The following is a 22477-nucleotide window of genomic DNA, read 5'->3' as shown; positions in this document are numbered from 1 at the left end:
GTCTTATTTTGTTATATACTTATATATATATGAAATATATACTGTATGACTAATGCAGCTGCACATGTAATTATGCATGTGGACTGAGACTCCTAAGAATATCTAATGAGAAATACAATACAATAAAGCTTTCAGGTTACTGACCATTATCTTTCAGTGAAAATCACTATCCAAACTTATAATAATAAATCCGGTACTTGTTTCCTAGCACAACGCCCATCGCATCGTATACCATAAGCCATACAATGGTATGCGATGCGACGAGATGGCACCCGATGTCATACAATTTTAAAATTGTATACCATTGTATATGGCATACAATGCTATACAATGCAGTGGTATACGATTTTAAATCGTATAAGCACCCTAATGGATGCTTTCAATGTTAAATGGCCCCTCTATAAGATTATTAATTGTATAAGCACTGTAATGGTTGCTTACAATGTTAAAAGTACCCCCATGACACCCCCGCTATCAATGCCAACCCTAAGCGTGGCGAGCGGACGCGGAATACATGTGAAGTAATATGCAGCCGCTCGCCACGCTTCGAGCTCGCCACACTAAATAAAATCAACTCCACGCCGACGTGGATAGTGGCGGTATGAAAAGGAGGATGCGTACCGCCGCCCTTTCACGGGCTTGCTGCGCTCGCCACGCTTCGGGTTGGCGTTGATAGTGGGGGTGCCGTGGGGGTGCATTTAACATTGTAAGCACCGATTTAAAATCGTATAGGGGGAATATTTTACATTGAAAAAAAACATTAGGGTGCTTATACAATTTAATATCGTATTGCATTGCATCGCATGCGGGTATATGGCATGCGATGCGATACAATGCATACAATGCCATACGGCTGAATATCGTGGGCGCCGTGCTAGGAAACAAGTACCATAAATCCTTCCAAAGCGTCTGAGCCGCCATTATATTTATAAAGAAATTGTGCACATAGACACACAGTTATGTTTGAGATCACAGGTCTAACTCCGTGTCGTAGTATATTAAAGTCCGTAGTGGACATAGGGGATTACAAGATAACAAACAATATATAAACTATAGACTTATGCAGTACAGCTTATACAGGAAAATGAAGCATCACTACAAAGGGTACAAATGCAGGTACAACTAACATGAAACAAATAACACATATAAGGATAACAATAACCCCCACAGGGCCAGGGAACCAGATCTCAGAGTCCTTCTTAGGTCACATCTTCAAGGTGTGTGTGTTAACAGGAGAGTCCCAGAAAACACAGTGTCTGTTCGTTTAAAAGATGAGGGCGGGAGAGTCAATCTTGGTGGTCATTGGGTAAGATAAAGATACTGGGCATCTTCTCATTGGTTCTTCCTTCCACAGGGATGTCTTCCTGTCCACATATAATTTCCTGTGGGTGCTTCCTTAGATTTGAGCAAGAGGGAAAACTAGTTTCTACTGGAATTATAGTCCATTGTCTCTTGCTCACATTTTGGTTCAAGAGATACCATTGTCCAGGTATCTCTAAGGTCATGTATGGTGATTGTATCAGTATACTGACCTTACGATTGTGACGCCAATTGTAACAAGGTTAAACAAAACTAAGGCCCTTATTCTGATTGACGCGGACTTTACCGCGTACTTACGGATCGCGTCTTTACGGCGTCTGCGCATGCGTGGAGAACGCTACGCGCATGTGCCACGCCTTGACTCGGTACCAGTTCGGGCAAATCCCGTCCAAAACTGCTCACCGCTATCAGTCGGGAAATAGGGGCGTATTATGGGCGTCATGCGGAATGACACATGGGCGTAGTTTCAAAGTGGGCAAAACGGGGCGGAAACATGGGCGGACACGGGGGAGTACACTTATGTTGGGGGGCGTACATTCGGAAACCACTCCGAATGCACGCGATGAAAAAGGGCAGAAATGTGCGGTGTCCACAAGTGTACTATTGCTTTGCGGACACCACTCGTTCATGCGGTAGGCGAACGTACGCCTAATGACTACAACCATTAACACCTGAACCCAATACAATCTACTCCTTTACTCATTACTCACTAATAGGCCGCTTGTCAGTGCTTTAATTGAAACCATTGCACTTCAATTGCTGTAAGGGTTAATGTGTGCAATGCATGTGTTAGGCATGCTTGTAAGGATATATTGGAATCTAATTGATTCCAATTCCAAATAAGCAGTTTTTTATGAGGATAGGTAATTGAATAAGTGGGTCATGTGATGTATAGCAGAAGATACTTCATAGTGGGTTTTTTGGCGTAAATACTCCGCTTACGTGCGGTAGCACCGCTTGGCTCCCGTTCGGATGCGGTATTCCCGAGCATACTCTGTAATACTCTGTAATACCGTGCCGAATCGGAGTGTTTCTCCCGCACACGCATGCTTTGTATGTCGTCCGTAAACACGCCCTGTTCTTAAAGAGTGAGTCCGTCCGAATGCGGAGGACACGTGGGCGTTTCTACGGACGATGGCCGCACGCGGCAAAACACCGTGGCGTGCGGACCGCACCGTAAGAATGCGGGAATATCCGCACCAACCAGAATAAGGGCCTAAGTATGGACGATCAGATTCCAATTCTTGGGACAGTTCACATAGAAACAAATAAAGGGGGAACATAACATAAAGATTTAACCATTAATTAATTTTCACGTCCGTACTGGATCGATTAACGATTCTTTTTGATTAAAACTAGAACTACGCAAATAGCATAGTTAAAATGGCGTAAAGGACGGTCGCAATACCTTAATAGCGTAGAGGTGCAATTTAGACTTCCACAGAGTGTACAAAGAAGGGCAACTAAAATGGTGCATGGCCTACATCACAAAACGTACCAGGAAAGACTTAAAGATCTTAACATGTATAGTTTGGAGCAGAGAAGGGAAAGAGGGGACATGATAGAGATCTTCAAATATATCAAGTGTTTTAACCTAGTACAGGAGGGAAATTTTCTTCAAAGGAAAAGAAGTAATAGAACACGAGGACATGCACTGAAACTGGAGGGAGTTAGGTTCAGGGGAAATGTTAGAAAGAATTACTTCACAGAAAGGGTAGTGGATAAGTGGAATAGCCTCCCATCAGAGGTAGTAGAGGCTAAGACAGTAGAACAATGTAAACATGCTTGGGATAGGCATATGAATATCCTTACAAAGAAATAAGGATCAAAAAGGGTTGAGATTACCTGAAGGGTAAAAAAGGGGCAGACTAGATGGGCCAAATGGTTCTAATCTGCCATCAAATTCTATGTTTCTATGTTGCTATGTGCAACCAATCAGATTCTGTCTACGATCTTCTAGGAGGTGCTAAATAAATAATAAGTAGATTCTGATTGGTTGCCCATAGCAATATCACATGTGAAGTAGTTACATTTTAGTAAATTTCCCCCTATATCTATATCTGTGGTAATTACACTGTTCCTAATAGATTTATTAAGTTCATTATATTATAATTCTGTTTACAGTGGAAGAACAACATCATGGGGATCTTTTCAATGGATAATATAATAGCACGTTTTTCGGAGAATAGGACCTTATATGATATGACAATGCTTGATTCCTACACGTATGTTTTACAGTTTATCTAATTATTTTGTACAGAATCGGTTTCCTAATATTTTGTAGTGCTCCTGTTCAGATGGCTGCTGTTAGATACAGTATAGACAAATCAAATCATTATTTGTGCTATGAGGACACATTGTGCAGCATTGCTAATTATATTTCTCTAAATACAATACCCTAATACAGTACATCAATACAGTAGACTAATATACAGTAGTACACCAATACAGTGCAATCTCCTCCGTTCGGGCCCCTCCTCTCTCCTGAGCGCCGTGGCCCACCATGAATATCAATAGAGTCTGAGCTCTAGAAGGCTCAGACTCTATTGCGCATGCTCAAACCTTATTTAGTACACAATTTAGCACACAAATACAATACATTAATACAGCACACGAATACAGTACACTAATACAGCACACGAATACAGTACACTAATACAGCACATGAATACAATACACTAATACAGCACACCAATACAGTACTCTAATACAGCACACAAATACAGCACACTAATACAGCACACCAATACAGTACACTAATACACCACACAAATGCAGTACACTAATACAGCACACCAATACAGTACACTAATACAGCACACCAATACAATACACTAATACAGCACACGAATACAGTACACCAATACAGCACACCAATACAGCACACCAATACAGCACACCAATACAGCACACCAATACAGCACACCAATACAGTACACTAATACAGCACACAAATACAGTACACTAATACAGCACATGAATACAATACACTAATACAGCACACCAATACAGTACACTAATACAGCACACAAATACAGTACACTAATACAGCACACCAATACAATACACTAATACAGCACACCAATACAATACACTAATACAGCACACGAATACAGAACACTAATACAGCACACCAATACAATACACTAATACAGCACACCAATACAGTACGCTAATTCAGCACACCAATACAATACACTAATACAGCACACGAATACAGCACACTAATACAGCACACCAATACAGCACACGAATACAATACACTAATACAGCACACCAATACAATACACTATTACAGCACACTAATACAGCACACCAATACAGTACACTAATACAGCACACCAATACAGTACGCTAATACAGCACACCAATACAATACACTAATACAGCACATGAATACAGTACACTAATACAGCACACCAATACAGCACACAAATACAATACACTAATACAGCACACAAATACAGTACACTAATACAGCACACCAATACAATACACTATTACAGCACACTAATACAGCACACCAATACAATAGACTAATACAGCACACCATTACAGTACACTAATACAGCAAACCATACAATACACTAATACAGCACACAAATACAGTACGCTAATACAGCACACCAATACAATACACTAATACAGCACACGAACACAGTACACTAATACAGCACACCAATACAATACACTAATACAGCACACCAATACAGTAAACTAATACAGCACACCAATACAATAATACAGCACACCAATACAGTACGCTAATACAGCACACCAATACAATACACTAATACAGCACACTAATACAGCACACCAATACAATACACTAATACAATACACTAATACAGCACACGAATACAGTACACTAATACAGCACACCAATACATTACACTATTACAGCACACTAATACAGCACACCAATACAATACACTAATACAGCACGCAAATACAGTACGCTAATACAGCACACCAATACAATACACTAATACAGCACACAAATACAGTACACCAATACAATACACAAATACAGTACACCAATACAATACACTAATACAGCAGACCAATACAGTACGCTAATAAAGCACACCAATACAGTACGCTAATACAGCACACCAATACAGTACGCTAATACAGCACACCAATACAATACACTATTACAGCACACTAATACAGCACACCAATACAGTACACTAATACAGCACACCAATACAATACACTATTACAGCACACTAATACAGCACACCAATACAGTACGCTAATACAGCACACCAATACAATACACTAATACAGCACATGAATACAGTACACTAATACAGCACACCAATACAGCACACAAATACAATACACTAATACAGCACACAAATACAGTACACTAATACAATACACTATTACAGCACACTAATACAGCACACCAATACAATAATACAGCACACCAATACAGTACGCTAATACAGTACACCAATACAGTACACCAATACAGCACACCAATACAGCACACCAATACAGCACACCAATACAGCACACCAATACAGCACACCAATACAGCACACCAATACAGCACATCAATACAGCACACCAATACAGCACACCAATACAGCACACCAATACAGCACACCAATACAGTACACTATTACAGCACACTAATACAGCACACCAATACAGTACACTAATACAGCACACCAATACAGTACGCTAATACAGCACACCAATACAATACACTAATACAGCACATGAATACAGTACACTAATACAGCACACCAATACAGCACACAAATACAATACACTAATACAGCACACAAATACAGTACACTAATACAGCACACCAATACAATACACTATTACAGCACACTAATACAGCACACCAATACAATAGACTAATACAGCACACCATTACAGTACACTAATACAGCAAACCATACAATACACTAATACAGCACACAAATACAGTACGCTAATACAGCACACCAATACAATACACTAATACAGCACACGAACACAGTACACTAATACAGCACACCAATACAATACACTAATACAGCACACCAATACAGTACACTAATACAGCACACCAATACAATAATACAGCACACCAATACAGTACGCTAATACAGCACACCAATACAATACACTAATACAGCACACTAATACAGCACACCAATACAGCACACCAATACAATACACTAATACAATACACTGATACAGCACACGAATACAGTACACTAATACAGCACACCAATACATTACACTTTTACAGCACACTAATACAGCACACCAATACAATACACTAATACAGCACGCAAATACAGTACGCTAATACAGCACACCAATACAATACACTAATACAGCACACAAATACAGTACACTAATACAGCACACCAATACAATACACTAATACAGCAGACCAATACAGTACGCTAATAAAGCACACCAATACAGTACGCTAATACAGCACACCAATACAGTACGCTAATACAGCACACCAATACAATACACTATTACAGCACACTAATACAGCACACCAATACAGTACACTAATACAACACACCAATACAATACACTATTACAGCACACTAATACAGCACACCAATACAGTACGCTAATACAGCACACCAATACAATACACTAATACAGCACATGAATACAGTACACTAATACAATACACTAATACAGCACACAAATACAGTACACTAATACAATACACTATTACAGCACACTAATACAGCACACCAATACAATAATACAGCACACCAATACAGTACGCTAATACAGTACACCAATACAGTACACCAATACAGTACACCAATACAGCACACCAATACAGCACACCAATACAGCACACCAATACAGCACACCAATACAGCACATCAATACAGCACACCAATACAGCACACAAATACAGTACACTAATACAGCACACCAATACAATACACTAATACAGCGCACAAATACAGTATGCTAATACAGCACACCAATACAATACACTAATACAGCACACAAATACAGTACACTAATACAGCACACCAATACAATACACTATTACAGCACACTAATACAGCACACCAATACAATACCCTAATACAGCACACAAATACAGTACGCTAATACAGCACACCAATACAATACACTAATACAGCACACAAATACAGTACACGAATACAGCACACCAATACAATACACTAATACAGCACACCAATACAGTACGCTAATACAGCACACAGATACAGTACTACACTAATACAGCATATTGATACAGTACGCTAATACAGCAGACCAATACAGTACGCTAATAAAGCACACCAATACAGTACGCTAATACAGCACACCGATACAGTACTACACTAATACAGCACACTGATACAGTATGCTAATACAGCACACCAATACAGTACGCTAGTAAAGCACACCAATACAGTACACTAATACAGCACACCAATACAGTACGCTAATACAGCACACTAATACAGCACACCAATACAATACACTAATACAGCACACAAATACAGTACGCTAATACAGCACACCAATACAATACACTAATACAGCACACAAATACAGCACACCAATACAGTACACCAATACAGTACACCAATACAGTACACCAATACAGTACACCAATACAGTACACCAATACAATAAACTAATACAGAACACCAATACAGTACGCTAATACAGCACACAGATACAGTACTACACTAATACAGCACATTGATACAGTACGCTAATACAGCAGACCAATACAGTACGCTATTAAAGCACACCAATACAGTACGCTAATACAGCACACCAATACAGTACACTATTACAGCACACCAATACAGTATGCTAATACTTATTAATAATTATGCCACTATACAAGGCATTGGTTAGACCGCATCTTGAATATGGAGTACAGTTCTGGGCCCCACACTATAAAAAGGACATCATGGAATTGGAAAAAACCCAAAGAAGAGCAACAAAGCTTATCAGGGGAATGGAGAATTTAAGCTATGAGGAGAGATTAAGCAAGCTAGGACTATTTACACTTGAGAAGAGACGTTTAAGGGGGGACATGCTCAACATGTTCAAATATATCAGGGGCCAATATAAGGAACTCTCAAGCACTCTTTTTACTGCAAGAAAGGAAACTAGGACACGAGGGCACGAATTTAGATTAGAGGAAAGAAAATTTCGTTCCCTCAAAAGAAAAAATTTCTTTACGGTCAGAGCAGTCAAACTTTGGAACTCTCTTCCTGGAGAGGTGGTGTTGGCAGATACAATAAATACGTTCAAAATAAGGTTGGACAAACATTTATTGGATAAAAATATCCAGGGGTACTAATAAGAACCATATTCTGTCTTTTACAAGGGATAAGCTATTAAAACGTAGGTTGAACTAGATGGACGCAAGTCTTTATTCAGCCTTATCTACTATGTAACTATGTAACTATGTAACAGCACACAAATACAATACACTAATACAGCACACCAATACAGTACACTAATACAGCACACCAATACAGTATGCTAATACAGCACACCAATACAGTATGCTAATACAGCACACCAATACAGTACACTAAAGCAGCCCATACACGCTGCGATGCCGGGCTGTGCGTTCTGTGCTTTGAGATGCGCGCTCCCGCGGCACCTCATCACACAGTACAAAAAGTATGTGCTTGTATTATGGATTTGGGGGTTACCCACCGTTGGAGTCTGGAGACAGGGTCGTGAGGGTGTTGGTGTGGTGCTGCAGGAGGCAGGGAGCTGGAGATCAGGCGTAAGCCCGTAGCTGGGACCGCTGTTTAGGACGGCCACAGCGAAACCTACACTGACTCTGTTGAGTCCCCCGGGCAGATGGAATACCCCTGCAGAGTGCTAGGCTTCGCCTGTAGCCGCCGCGTTCGAAAGAGCCAGTTACGCCAGCTCTAACCCCGATGCAGCCAGGTGTTATGATGTGACAAAGGGTAAGCGATTGCCAGGGGGTATCACAAGAGGACCGTCTAACTACCGGGCCTACCTGGGGGAGAACCCCTGACTGCCGGCACCTGGCCAAGAGCGGGGAGAAGCGACCCAGTCGCAGACACAATGAGGGAAATAGGGAATCTCGGAATGGAGACACTGAGAGACTATGATTCCCCAAAACCAGGTGCAGTGGGAAAAGGGAACAACCCCTGCCTGACAGAAGCTAGGGCGACAGACAAAAATAAAGCAGAGGAAAAGACAGGTACTTATGTAATAACCAGATAATGGACCCACGGAGGGGCGCAGCCACGGCGGGCCTGAGGTGTGACAGCAAATAATAACCAGACTCCAAAGGAGCACTTACGTGACCCACAGGCAAGGAGGGTAATGGGAACAGGCACAGGGACAGCCTGGGACAAGATGAGAATCCTGCAGACAGAACGGCTAGGGAGCTTGGACAAATAGAAAGAACTCCAGGGACAGGAACAGAAGAGATCCTGGGACCGGGTATGGGCGCTGAATGCTTGGGAAGCAAGAAGCTGAGCTGCAGAGGATATATCCTGGGATCCAAACAGGAGACTGGAACAAGGGACCAGGAAGCGTGGCTGGGAGCAAACAGAAGTTCCCTGCACATGCAGCAGGAACTTAAACAGAAAGCTATCACTGGCACAGATCCCCAGGAGAGCGTGGCTTATAAAGGCCTCAGGTGATTGAAACAGCTGGTGGATCTCCAGGCTGCTCCTGATTAACGAGATAATACCTCACAGCCTGTGAATAATAGCTCAAAGAACACAGGGTTGTAATGGCAACAGACCTACCACTGGAGGCCACCAGTGAGTCAAAAAGCCAAACAGAAACAAAACAGATTGAACCATAAAACCTGGCTCCTGACAGCTTGCACATACTTGCTCACCTGCCCCCGGCTGTTGGACAGGGGGAGTGCCGGTGATTGCGCTGGCAGTCCGCCACGGCGTTCCGGGGTGCGGGGTGATGCCCAGTGTGATGCGGCATCATTTCCCGGGGGTGGCGGGGGTTATCGGAGGCCGCTGGTGACACACCTCGCTGTGTCACTCACCGCTGCACGGGTCAGGATCCATGCAGCGGTTCCTTCTTCTGCAGCTCAGCTGGTGGGGAGACCCGTCCCTAGTCCCTGCTGCAGCCGCTGACTGCCTAGCGCTGCTGCCACGGAGACACTGTTCCCCACTGACGCCAATGGTGAGGGGCGGGCAGCATCTTCTGGGACCAGTGTCTCACCACCAGCGGTAGCAGCGATCGCAAGCAGCAGGGACCAGGGAAGGTTTTTAGAATGGTGCTGGGAAAATAGAGATAGCTATTCCCAGCACCTACCACAATTATATTTGATTGAATTGTTGGGCTGAAGAGGCGCCCTCCAGTGGCCGGCGCCCTAGGCAGCTGCCTAAAGCTGCCTAGTTGTAGCACCGGCCCTGAATACAGCACACCAATACAATACCCTAATACAGCACACCAATACAGTACGCTAATACAGCACACCAATACAGTACACTAATACAGCACACCAATACAGTACACCAATAAAGCACACCAATACAGTACACTAATACACCACACAAATGCAGTACACTAATACAGCACACCAATACAGTATGCTAATACAGCACACCAATGCAGTACGCTGGGATGCGGTCAATTTGCCGGCGGTCGGGATCCCGGCGTTCAGAATCCCGACACTGTAATTCCGACCGCCAAAATCCCGAAACTTTCTCCCTCCGTGGGTGTCCATGACACCCATAGAGGGAGAATAAAATAGCGTGCCGAGCCCGCTGCGTGGCGAGCGCAGCGAGCCCGCAAGGGGGTGGGGGCGATCCACGTCCCCCCCATGTCGGGATTTCGGCGGTCGGGATTCCAGTGTCGGGATCCCGACCGCCGGGATTACGTATCGGATCCAGTACGCTAATACAGCACACCAATACCGTACACTAATACAGCACACCAATACAGTACGCTAAAACAGCACATCAATACAGTACACTAATACAGCACACCAATACAGTACACTAATAGAGCACACCAATACAATACACTAATACAGCACACCAATACTGTACACTAATACAGCACACCAGAGGCAGAACTTTGGGAGGCAATGGAGTCATCTGCCGCCGGGCTCCTGCTCCCAAGGGGGCACCTCTCCTACCCTGCCAGTTTAAATCAGTTAATTGAAAGCCATAGATATCACTTTTGTGGCTGAATCTCCCTCCATAGACGTCACACTCTATTTATTTTAAACATAATATACATAACATACACACATACATACATATATTTATATAAGGTTCTGTGTGGGGGGGCACAAATATTTATTTTGTCTCCAGGCAACTGGGAAGAACTTACGCCACTGCTGCACACCAATACAGTACACTAATACAGCACACCAATACAATACACTAATACAACACACCAATACAATACACTTATATAGCACAGTACACCAATGCAATACACCATTACAGTACACTAATATAGTAAACCTACAGTATGCAATACACTATTACAGTACACTAATACAGTGTACTCATGCAGTACATTCATGTAGTACACTGATATAAAACATAATAGAGCACAGGCTGCTTGTGAATGTTTCTGCGTATTGCACTTTTTCCTTCTCATTCTCCGAAATAGTATTGGTATGATTCAGAGGTAAGGTGACCATACACGTACCGATTCTATGGTAAGTTGTGTGCTAAATAAGCATCGCATTGCACGCACATCGCATGCACAATGCATGCAATGCAATGCGATGCTTATTTAGCACAAAACGTACCATAGAATCGGTACGTGTATGGTCACCTTACCTCTGAATCATGCTAATACTATTTTGGAGAATGAGAAGGAAAAAGTGCAGCACATGTTTGTACTGTGCGATGAACGCATCGCACGGACATCACATGCACAACGCATGCAATGCGATGTGATGCGATGCTTATTAAGCACAAAACGTGCCATAGAATTGGTACGTGTATGGGCACCTGTAGACAAAAAAGCACCCTACAGTATCTACTAGTCTATGTACTAAGCCTTGATAAGTGATACAATAGAGAGTAATAAAGTACCTAATTGCCATGTTACAAGGTATGTTTTGAAAAATGATAGGTTTCCTCCCTTTACTTTATCTTTCTCCAATGCTCAGTACATAGACCCCGCACTCAGTGACGTCATATGGGGGAGCGCGGGTTGTGGGCAGAACCTGTATGTGACCCGCCAAGGGTGACACGCAAATGCCGGCTCCTGCTCAGTGACAGGAGCCAGGTGCTAAACTGTAACATGACAAGCAGCATGTGGCTCCTGTCACAGTGCAGGGGCCGGCACTGCAGCCAACACTGTCATTGGTGACATGCCACATCTCTGAGACTCCCGGGGTGACAAAACGAGGAGTTGGGCCATGAGCAGTGTTCCCTCTAAGCTGTGCGCACGTGCGCGCGCACACACCTTGACGAGCGGGCGCACAGACATTACAACTAAGCGCACAAAGCAGCAGTGGTCCCTTTTTGCAGTTGTGGACTCAAGTAATGTGTGTTTCACCCATTAACTATATTGTGTACTGTATGTTGAATGTTTAAATGTGTAATATCATTTTGAAGTAAAGTTAGCACAAATGCTGAACATCATTTTCCAGTTATATATAAGTGACGCACAAAAATGTAAATTTCATTCCAAAGTTGCACAGCCAAAATCTTTAGCTGCACACAGCCTTCGTAAAATTAGAGGGAACATTGGCCATGAGGCCATGCTGCATACAGCAAGCCCATGCCCCTTCTGATGATGATATTCCCCCATTTTTAGCGGCACAACCGCTTATTAGTTCCTGCAGTCACACCGCATGTCACAAAAGCTAATGATGCTTCTGCCCCTACTCGCTCTAATTATTCATTTTTCTATTGTAGATTCCATTTTTGTTAAATCAATATTAGTGCCTTTATATAAATACCGCTATAAAGCCCTTCCCATGACTACATCCTTGTGTCTGAAGGACTAAAATGTACACTTTAAGTATCTGTACCTACAGTAATACTGTTGGTGGCATCTGACAATGCACCATTGGCTACACCACCAAAATTTGCACCAGCCACATGGTCAGTGTAGCTTTACTGTCCTTCTTTGTAGGAGGTTGATAGGTTGTGTACACAGCTTCTTTTTAGTGACACATCCACAACACTTGCCTAAGATGCCCATAAGTCAGGCCATCTTCATGCATGCACTAAGCCATCTCCTATCACTGCCCAGGAACACTCACCACACTTTCAATACACTTCTTGCTAAATGCTCTTCAAATTAAACCTGCAACTCTGCATGGGTGTGACTCACTGGGCAGTATTCAATGTGAAAGTTCCCCGTGCATGGAGAGCGTTTTATTTCGCTCTCCATGCACTCTCAATGTTCCGGAGCCTCCTGCTCCCACTATTCAATGTATTTAAGACTCGCCGCCACTCGCGGCGAGTCTTAACCCCTGCAGCGGAAGAGCGTCCGCGGCAGGGAGCTTTCAGGGAGCCGGGGGACGGAAGCAGCCAGAGAGATTATAGTCTCCCTGGCTGCTCCAGAGGAATATGGAGGGGTGGGGGGCTCTCCGGGACCCAGGCAGCACAGGCTGCCCCCCCCCCCCCTATAGCCAGCGGGGGACCCAGTATTCACTGCACCCGATCGTGCATATTAAAGATCGGGTGCAGTGAATATATGAATATGTAATGAGCGGATCGAGCGCTCCGGCCCCCTACTATAAGCACATGAATAAAAATAACATGCCCCTTCACAGAAAAAAAAACCTGATTTTCTGACACCAAAAAAAAAAAAAAAAACCTTTTAGTTTAAAAGTTCACATTCCAGCTCCCCATCAAAAGATGGAGAATTGCTACACGGAGAAAATCACTTTGAAAGACGGAGAATATTTCACATTGAATAGGGTTGCTCGCTTTTGGAGAGCAAAATGCTCCGTCCAAGGCGAACAAAGCAAAAATTCTCCACAAAACACGGAGAACTTTTCTCATTGAATACTGCCCACTGTAGTAGCATGCCCATAATCAAAGTATTACTTCACTTCATCCGATATTGTCAGTGTGCCACAGTCAGCCCTTGTGTCTCCAGAGTCCACATTTAGTGGGCTTTAGAGAGCTGAGACAATGATAGAGCTGAAATGATGATTTCAGTTCATTATGCTCTGTGGTCATTGTCATTGTCACTATTAGCCACACAAAACTACTCAGCCTCAGTGCCTAGTACACTGGACTATAAGTTACCTAGAGCTGTGCATTTCATTTTTTTGTTCTAATTAAAATTGATTCAACTATAATTATTGCTAAAGAAATAGATCAAAATAAATAAAAACAGCTAATACCATGTACATTTTAGTAATCTGAAAATCAAACTGTAGATTTAAAATACACATTTTGAAACATGGGAAGATCCGTACTAGGTTTTGGTTGTGTTTACCGATGTGAATTACTAGAGGATTGAACCACATATCTTTATATGTAACTAAAGGAGTCCATATACCTTCATGCTCAATACATGATCCCATGACCCGCCGATCGGCAGGCATCAATGATTGTGAGGTATATTTAGCACATAAAAAGGCCCCAATTATGCAATCTCCCCGGGACAGGGAATCTGTGGTTTTAAGCATGTTTGATATCCCCATTCCCCGATGTGTCAGTCAGGAGATCGGGGGATTGCCCCAATACACCGTAGGTGTATGGGAACATTAGACAAAAAAAATAGGAAAAAATAGCAAGGAGGCATCTGCTCTACGAATTGACACCATCTCTTATTCTAGTCTACAGATGCAAATTTAAGGAAATAGCAACACAATGAAGGGGAAATGAGTAGGAAAATTTAGCGAATTGAAGTCAACAGTAAAAGGGGTTGGTGGGTAAGAATCAAGCAACAGGATCCACATTTACATTATTTAAAAATATATATATTTAATTTGAATACACTTATAAGTAAATTGGTTCATTTTATTTTCAGGAACCTTACTGAAAACAACTTGCTCAATTCAAACCTCAACAATGATGACACTTATTATGGGACAGATTATGAGACCTTAATAGATATGATGAGGGCAATGTCCATCATATGGTACAGTGTTACCCTAATATTGGGGACCATAGGAAATGGTTTGGTCATCTGGATTGCCGGCTTTAAGATGAAAACAGTCAATGCCGTGTGGTTCCTAAACTTGGCTATCGCTGACTTTGTCACATGCATTTCTCTCCCCTTGCGTATATCTGAATGGGCTTTGTATTGGGAAATTCCTTATGATCATTACCTCTGTAAGGCTGGTATAACAATTCTCTTCATAAACATGTTGTGCAGTGTCTATTTCATGACCGTCATCAGCATTGACCGATTTGTCTCTGTTTTTTGGCCAATTTGGACCAAAACACACAGGACGCCCAAGTTGGCCACCATCATAGCTGTAATGGTGTGGCTGCTCTGCCTACTTACTAGTGTCCCTTATCTGGTGTTTAACCATGGGCTTGCGGGTGTCACTGAATGTTTTCCTAAATTTGATTCATATGGAAACCCCAAAGCCATTTATATCACAAGAAACATCTGCATGTTTTCATTTCCTTTCAGCATTTTCTTGTTATCTTATGGCTTAATTTTTGCCAAAATCAGAGGAATTAGAAAATCAAATCGTTCTCATAGACCCACCCGTGTTATCACCGCTGTCATAGTCTGCTTCTTCATCTGCTGGTTTCCATATAACACTTGGCCATTAATAACTCTCGATGAGAAACATTGGAGGGCGGATACTGTCATTACAGAAGTTACTGTCTGCTTGGCTTACTTCAGCAGCTGCATCAATCCCTTGCTCTATGTCTTCTTCACCCATGATTTCAAGAAAAGTTTTATAATCTCCATACCAGCCGTGTTAGAAAATGCTTTAAATGAGCGGGCTGACTTCAACTGCTTGGACAATCCCACGGCCACATTTCAAGCTCCAAATTTGGATTCTTCATTATTATAATTTTTTTCCTGAACGGATACAATAAAATGTTGTATGGATGATATTGGTAAAAAAAAATGTAAATACACTACCGTTCAAAAGCTTGGGGTCACTTAGAAATGTCCTTATTTTTGAAAGAAATGGGCTGTTTTTTTTTTTTTTTTATTTCAATGAAGATAACATTAAATTAATCAGAAATACACTCTACACATTGTTAATGTGGAAAATAACTATACTACCTGCAAATGTCTGTTTTTTAAAGGAATATCTGCATAGGTATTTATTTATTAACAGTTTCTTATACAGAGCACACATATTCTGCAGCACTTTACAGAGAATATTTGAACATTCACATCAGTCCCTGCCCCAGTGAAGCTTACAATCTATATTCCAGGAGCGTGCAGTCAGGGGAGGCAGGGGAGGCAGAGCCTCTCCTGCCATAAATCATAAAATAAATACAAAGATGATATTTAGAACACATATACTGTGTTATAAATATCTTATTTGTATTTGTTTATATCATTTATGGTGTGTGATGCTGTGGGAAGGCTGGGAGGCAGCGGGAGCTGTGCCTCCAGCTGAAAACTGTCAGCAGCACTGGGCAGGTATAAGTTGTGGGCACAAAAGAGGCTGAAAAGTCCATTAAAAAGACACAGGGAAGCGGCACCTTCACATCTGCATCAGTGACAGGGACGTGCCATCAGCCCCCATCAAAGCACACCCCCTGTCACTGAGACAGATGTGATAGGACAGCGGGTCAGTCTGTCACACACTGACAGACTGATCCACTGTCACATGTGGCTGGGACAGAAGCATTGCTTAGAGCAGAGCCTGGAGGCTTCAGCAGTAACCTGCAGTGCTGGGAGAGGAGGGCGGATGGGGAACTTGTGCAGGACAGGCTCCAGGAGGAGCTGTATTGCCTCCCTCCATCCTCCTGCCGCCGCAGCCTGGGCCAGCTGTATCCCATCCACCTGGTGGCATGGCTGACCTCCCATCTCCCGCCGCCAATGCTGCTGGAGCCCGGGTAGGCTTCAAAAGTATCCTTCAGCCTTTTGTCATCACTGCCACTCTCCCCCAACCCCAACTGTCACTCTACCCCCATCCCTTGCTGTCACTCTCCCAAATGTCACTCCTCCCATCCCTCACTGTCACTCTCCCCTATCCCCCTTGTTACTCTCCTCGCTGTCACTGTCCCTACTTCCCCACTGTCACTGTCCCAAATAACTCCCCCCTCACCTGACACTAACCTCACTGCATATCAATGCTATATTCCCTACCACATGTACATGCACACACAAACATTCTAGGGTTAATTTGTTAGGAGCCAATTATCCTACCAGTATATTTTTGGGAGGAAACCAGAGTACATGCAAGTATGAGGAGAATATACAAACTCTGCACAGTTATAGCCATGGTGGAAATTAAACCCATGACCTCAGTGCTGTGAGGCAATAATGCTAACTATGACAGCATCCGTACTGCCATCCGTAGGTAGATATTCCTCCTTCAATGAACAGCACAAGAAGGGAGTAGTACACACCATTGTAGGAAATGTTCAATTTCTTGGTGATTTTTCGCATTGGAATAGCCTTCCTTTAGAACAGGCGTTCCCAACCACGGTCCTCAAGGCACACCAACAGTGCAGGTTTTAATGATATCCAGGCTTCAGCACAGATGGTTTAATCAGAATCACTCAGGTACTAATTAAGTCACCTGTGCTCAAGTCTGGATATCTACAAAACCTGCACTGTAAGGCCGGTTTCACACACTCCGGCTTCTGCCGGACGGTGAAATCCCGCACGGCCAGGGAGCCGTGCCGCACACACTAGTTTAACATGGAAGGGATGGCCACAGCCCGGCAGCCGTCCCTTCCAGTGGTGGGATCCGGCTGCAGCCGTGCGGCCGGGTCGTGGCCGTCCCGTGTGAATGGACACAATAGTGTCCATTCACAACTAATGTGTGCGGGACGGCTCCCTGGCCGTGCGGGATTTCACCGTCCGGCAGGAGCCGGAGTGTGTGAAACCAGCCTTAGTGTGCCTTGAGGACCATGGTTGGGAAAGCCTGATTTTAAAGAAAAAGAATAGACTGTCAAGTTTCACATGAAAGTTCTTTTTATTTTTGCAATTTTGAGAGGATAATCGAACCCACAAATGCGATGCTCCAGATACTCAAAAAGCTCAAAGGAAGGTCAGTTTTATAGCTTCTCATGCGATTTTTAATCATCCATTAGCAAACACAATGTGCCATTAGAACACTGGAGTGATGATTGCTGGAAATGGGCCTCTATATACCTATATTGATATTACTTTAAAAACCAGAGGCGAGATGAAAGAGTGCAGATTTAAGACTTTTGCTAAAAAAAAAATTCCGAAAATCACACTTTTTTTGCCACAAAAAGCGCACATTTTGACCTGCCAATTTTTTCTCACACTTCATTTTGCATCCAGATGTTTTCCCATTATAAAGTATACAACTCGCAAATGTACAGTAATAGGCTGAGATTTTTGGTAAGGCTTACCAAAAATCACCCCAAAAATAGACCAGTTTTGGACTGGCGAATTTGACAGAACCATTCAGAGATCATTGAGATCTATGCATGAATCTTTCTTAAATAAATGTGTAAAACTTAAAATAAAAAAAAATGTTGTAGGGTCCCCCCTCCTGAGCATAACCAGCCCCGGGCAGCACCGGGCCCAACCAGCAGGGTAATGCCACTGCCTAAGAGAGACTTTTTATGGCCAAAGCATTCACCCCCTGACCAATCAGCATGGGCAGGGATCCTGGGGAAGTGGGGACCCCCTCAATGAAGTGGTCCCCCCTCCCAAAATGTTTCCTTCCAGGTTGATGCCCGGGGCTGTCTCAATGCCCCTTGGTCGGTGGGAATCAGGCTGATAAGTGGTTAAAAATAGATTAAACTATTGTGCATTGTTGTGGAACTACAAGTCCCAGCAAGACTGCACTGCATGCAGGGACATGGGGAACCACAAATCCCAGCATGTGGGGCAGTAAAGGGCATGCTGGGACTTGTAGTTCCACAACAGTACAAATAGTAAAAAATACACAGACACATAGGAACAGTAAAAGTTTATTACACACATAGCCCACTCACACAATACTCACCTACTGTACACTCTCTTGACACAAAGGATCGGTCCCCTCAGCCTGTAGAATTCATTTGCTGGCTTCTCTGCTTCTCCGGGTCCCCACTAATGCTGTAGTCACTTGCGGGTCTTGTGTTTACATCTGTTGTTTCGCCCAGCAGCCAATCATGTTCGGGCATCTGGATTTTTCCAAACATGATTGGCTGGTGGGCGGGCCTAAATCCCGGTCTGTGGGTGGAGCCACAGATGTGGTCTATTTCTTTTGCGATTTTTGGAAACGTTTACCAAAATTTGCACCCTATTAAATTTGCGAATTGTATACATTTTTTAATGGCAAAACGGTACTTGTTTCCTAGCACGGGGCCCGCAATTTTGATTGCATTGATAGCGGCCAAAAAAATTGCATCGTTCGCATTGCATGCAACCAAATCGCTTGCGATGCGATCAATGCGATTTTTACATTGGAATCAATGTAAAATGGTCCCTGAGACCCAATTTTACATTGATTCCAATGTAAAAAGCCCTAGAAACCACAATTTTAATTGCCAACCCCCCCCTCAGGGTTGAAATGCCCCCCCATTGTTAATGCCACCCCACTATTGACGCCAACACAAAGCGTGGCGAGTGCAGCAAGCCCGCGAGGGGCGGCGGTATGCATCCTCCGATCTTTTCATACCCCCACTATCCACATCGTCTTGGAGTTGATTTTATAAAGTGTGGCGAGCCCAGCGAGCCCCGCGAGGGGACGCGCATATCTTCACAGGTATACGCGTCCCCTCGCGGGGCTCGCTGCGATCGCCACACTTCGGCTCGCTGCGCTCGCCACACTTTATAATATCAACTCCACGCCGTAGTGGATAGCGGGGGTATGAAAAGGTCAGAGGACGCGTACCGCCGCCCCTCGTGGGCTCGCTGCGCTCGCCACACTTCGGGTTGGCGTCAATAGTGTTGTGGCGTTAACAATGGGGGACCATTAATCATACTTAATACCCATGAGGGGGCATATACAATCAAAAAAAGGGCACATTGGCCCTTTTTACATTGTTCCCTATGTAAAATTGCGTTAATCGCATCGCATGCCACTATAATGCCATGTGATCGACGCGATCAACGCGATTTTAACTTTAAAAGCTCATTTAACATTGACCTCTATGGGAATATTGCGTTGATCGCGTCGCTCGCATCACATGCCATTATAATGGCATGCGATGACGCGATCAACGCAATTTTCTCATTGCCGTTAATAAAGCCTGCTAATTGATAGATAATCGTGTCGATCGCATACCTTTAGTACCTTAACTTAAGGTATGCGATCAACCCCGACGGGCGCCGTGCTAGGAAACAAGTACCGGCAAAACATCTGGATGCAAATTGAAGTGTGAGAAAAAATACGAATTGAAGAGTGAGAAAAAAAAATCAACAGGTCAAAATGTGCGATTTTCAAGGCAAAAAGTGTGATTTTAGCGCAATTCACATCCTATTAAATGTGCGATTGTCGGTAAATGCACAAATTCGGCATTAGTTTGTGAAAAAAATGGCAAAAGTCTAAAAATCACACTCTGTTAAATCTCGTCCATAAAATGTGACAGCAGATAAGAACCACTTGGCCCATCTAGTCTGCCCCCGTTTTCTTTTTAACAATATTGTTATTCAGACCTGTTCATTTTCAGAGCCCTTGCGATCAGTTATATGCAACCCTGCCAGAGTTAATCTCACCTTTTGCAAGCCTGTTAATTGCTTAGCATGATTTGGAAAATTAGCAGGATCGGCGATTCCTGGCAAATAGACGTACAAGCAGCTTTTGCTAAAATGATATGTAGCGTGTCTATTTTCTGTATGTAATTGTGATTTTATCTGCATAAAAAAATATGATTCATACGAACTGTACTATTAATTGTTGTTAATGTCTGGGGTCCTGTGAACACAAACAAACTGTGGCAAAACACTTTAAAAACTGTTAATTATGTCATTCAGTGCTATCACTGGGACCCCGCTGAACATGCAGTCACTGATGGTATCGTCAGACTGGGTGGTGAAAGAGACAACAATATAATAATCATGAGAGAAGCCATTTTGTCTCTTCTTTTAGGAGTTATAATAGATTCTGACACTCTGTATTCTAGTCCTGAAACAGTAAATTTATAGACTCCCACCCCCCACTTTACGATCAAGAAAACATGAAGAAAGTCTCAGAGCATAGGAATGTCTTGGTACCAACAGACAGCAAAAGAGGAGGGCGGGCAGGAGGGTGAGCAGGACCCTGAAACAAAGAATCAGTCTCATGTATTTCTTATCTAAATATGACGTATGGAAACTGTATATGCATGTACTGTATATATCCCTGGACAAAATAAACGAGAAGCCAGACGTGTGTTGGAATCGCAACCTGTGTGTGCGCACTTCATTCGTCTCTCAATCGATTGATATAAGTCTTACAGATCTATGAAGGACCTTGATTAAAAGTGAAGTTTATCTTCCACAGTGGCATGTTCAAATGATCAGGGTTATTAAGTGGCAAACGTAGGATTTTTAGAGGGTATTTCCAAAATGTAATAAATATATCTCCCATTGGAGTAAGTACGGGAGTCTGGCGGTGTAGTATTGGTCTTTTTAAACAAAGGATACTGTATGGAACCCAGTATTAATATTTAAGAGTACAGATGGTCTATAGTAGGGCTGGGCAACACCGGCCCTCCAGATGTTAGTGAACTACACATCCCAGCATGCCTTGCATCAGTTTCAGCATGGCCACATAGCAAAACTAATGCAAAGCCCTGCCCAGCCCTGGTCTATAGTATAGGCTATTTTAAACATTTACATAAGTTAAGTGGTCAGGAAAAGGTTAAACATATAATGAATAAATACTTACACATATTATTTATTACCAGTTTCTTATATAGCGCATACATATTCTGCAGAGAATATTTGAACATTCACATCAGTCCCTGCCCCAGTGGAGCTTACAATCTATATTCCCTACCACATGTACATGCACACAGACATACTAGGGTTATTTTTGTGAGGAGCCAATTAGCCTACACGTATATTTTTGGATTGTGGGAGGAAACCGGAGTACCCGGAGAAAACCCACACAAGTTTGGGGAGAATATACAAACTCCTCACAGTT

General features: G+C 43.0%; 1 protein-coding gene across 1 annotated transcript in view; it reads left to right on the top strand.

The window, feature by feature from the left end:
• LOC146041482 (formyl peptide receptor 2-like) overlaps nucleotides 1-16270 on the top strand; it is a 34890-nt gene extending 18620 nt beyond the window's left edge. Inside the window, exons 2-3 of the mRNA XM_083161455.1 lie at nucleotides 3445-3545; nucleotides 15265-16270. Coding sequence (XP_083017581.1) covers nucleotides 3445-3545; nucleotides 15265-16270 — 1107 coding nt within the window. The remainder of the gene's footprint in view (nucleotides 1-3444; nucleotides 3546-15264) is intronic.
• The last annotated feature ends 6207 nt before the right edge of the window (nucleotides 16271-22477 follow it).

Source organism: Crinia signifera, chromosome 19, assembly GCF_055691185.1.
Source record: "Crinia signifera chromosome 19, ASM5569118v1, whole genome shotgun sequence".
NCBI classification, from domain to species: Eukaryota; Metazoa; Chordata; class Amphibia; order Anura; family Myobatrachidae; genus Crinia; species Crinia signifera.
The sequence above is the reverse complement of the archived record's forward strand: the minus strand, read 5'-3'. Positions and strand labels throughout refer to the sequence as shown.